This window comes from Drosophila eugracilis, unplaced genomic scaffold, assembly GCF_018153835.1.
Source record: "Drosophila eugracilis isolate 14026-0451.02 unplaced genomic scaffold, ASM1815383v1 contig_439, whole genome shotgun sequence".
NCBI classification, from domain to species: Eukaryota; Metazoa; Arthropoda; class Insecta; order Diptera; family Drosophilidae; genus Drosophila; species Drosophila eugracilis.
In genome coordinates this window covers 1-1,904 of record NW_024573304.1, presented here as the reverse complement: position 1 = coordinate 1,904, position 1,904 = coordinate 1, and the positions used below count along the sequence as shown (strand labels likewise).

Below are 1,904 nucleotides of genomic sequence, written 5' to 3'. Positions count from 1 at the left end.
TTCTACATTTATGTTTAAAATTTGTTTTTCAAAATTCTCTTCACAAAAATTGCAGTCATTATTAAGCTTCAAATTATCTGTTATAATTTCATTTGAATCATTATGCTTTTCAATTGTACTGTTGTTTGTCTCAAACCATATGATTTTACTATTGCTCTTAGCCAAAAAATCGCGTCCTAAAATTGCGTTGTGTTTCATTGATTCATTAGCAACCACATACATTTCAACTTCAATCTTTGTGTTTATTATTTCAACATAACATAATAGTTTTCCAAATACATTTAATTTTGTTTCATTTAAACCAAAAATATATTTTCATTACTTATTAAATTAACTCCTTTAGGTAGCATTCGTTGCTGCATAAAACTAATGGGGCTGCCGGAATCAATCAAACATTCTAAAATAAAATTTTGGTTATTTCTCTGGCTTAAATAAAACTTAAATAATCTTACATAATCATTTTGCGTTGGGGTCTTCTTCTTCTTATTCATCGGGCAGTCATTTATAGTATGGGACTCGCTTCCACAGGCATAACACGATCCAGGCTTACGTTTCGGTTTGTTGCAGTCAGCCGCATAATGACCTACACTGTTGCAGTTGTAACAACGTTCTCCCTTTTTGTAGTCATCTCGTTTTTCCTTCATAGCGTTGTTCGGGGCAGCCTCTGAATTTCGACTTGCCGGCATCTTGAGCTCCACATCAGCTAACGTACGAAGTAAATTCTCTTTGTCATCTATTTTTTGCATAATCACTTGATTTTTTATTTGACGATTAGGTATACCATCAATTATGTACTCAATAAGTTCATCTTCATCAATCGTTAATTTATTGGCCAAAACTAATTTTTCGTTAAAATATAAACCAAAAAGGTTCTCCAGGTTGCCACTTTCGTTGCTCAAAATTTTTTTCGGATGCGTAATTTGTTTTCTTTAAACTCAAAAGTTATCTTAAATTGTTGCCATAAGTCGTCCATATTTTCGCAAATCCAATTCGGTCGTGCATGTAACCAGCGGTGTGCTTCACCAGTAAGTTTAGTATTTAATATTCCACGAATCATAATATCGTTAAGACGGTAAGTTTTCCTAATATTTTCTAATTGTGTGATCCATAAATTCGCATTCGTTAAACCATCGTAAACAGACACAAAATCTTTTTATAATCAGAAATGAATTTTGTCCATATCTATTCTCGTCATTTTGCGCATCACTGGCTGCGTCGTTTTTGTCAACGGAATTTAATTTCATCATTTCAATTTTTTTTTTTTTTTTGTTTTTTTTTTCTTCTTTCTTTATTTTGTTTGGTTTTTTTCTTCTGCTTTTTTTTTTTTTGCTTTTCTGCCTAACCATAATTTGTGTATTGCCTTCGTCGCTTTGCCCAGCGTGGGCGCCGGTTTTCTGAATTTCGGCTGCATTTTTGATGTCGTTGTAGTTTTGTAGTGTCTGAATTTCACAAATTTGTAGCTTTTTAACTTTATCATTACTTTTTTCTTGTGGAGTTTTTGTGTTATTTTTTATTTGGCTTAACGTTTTTTGTAATTCACTCGAACTTTTTTCTAATAATCGTGATTTTAGTGTTGCTTTGTTGCTGCGAACTTGGCACGTCTAATTTTTGGCATAATGTTTTTTATCTCGGCTAAACTCCAAATTGTCAATAATTTTCTCCATAATGTCGTTTTTTGTTTTTAAATTGTTTGTCAGGAATAGCGAGTAAGTAAAAAAAAAAATTACTCTCGTTTAGCACAGTTAATCCCACTTCTGAGATTGTAGATCAAGGAAACACGTCTGGTTCGTTTCACGATATCTTTAATAATGATCTTCTTCGTTTGTGTGGCATGAGCTTGTCTGCCCTGCAGTCAGTTCATACACAATATTGCACACTTATCGATAACTAAATACTCAATAATA

General features: G+C 32.5%; 1 protein-coding gene across 1 annotated transcript; it reads right to left on the bottom strand.

The window, feature by feature from the left end:
- Positions 1-305: 305 nt before the first annotated feature.
- On the bottom strand, positions 306-1,148 carry LOC121530238 (protein lin-28 homolog A-like). The gene is made up of 2 exons (XM_041818972.1): positions 453-1,148; positions 306-397 (listed from the first exon to the last, which is right to left on the bottom strand). The coding sequence occupies exons 1-2, from the start codon at positions 744-746 to the stop codon at positions 389-391; spliced, it is 303 nt and encodes a 100-aa protein (XP_041674906.1). The 5' UTR covers positions 747-1,148; the 3' UTR covers positions 306-388.
- Positions 1,149-1,904: the final 756 nt, after the last annotated feature.

Bases quoted from the DNA above. Each gene is read 5' to 3' on its own strand.
- LOC121530238 (XM_041818972.1), bottom strand. From the start codon at position 746: ATGCAAAAAATAGATGACAAAGAGAATTTACTTCGTACGTTAGCTGAT.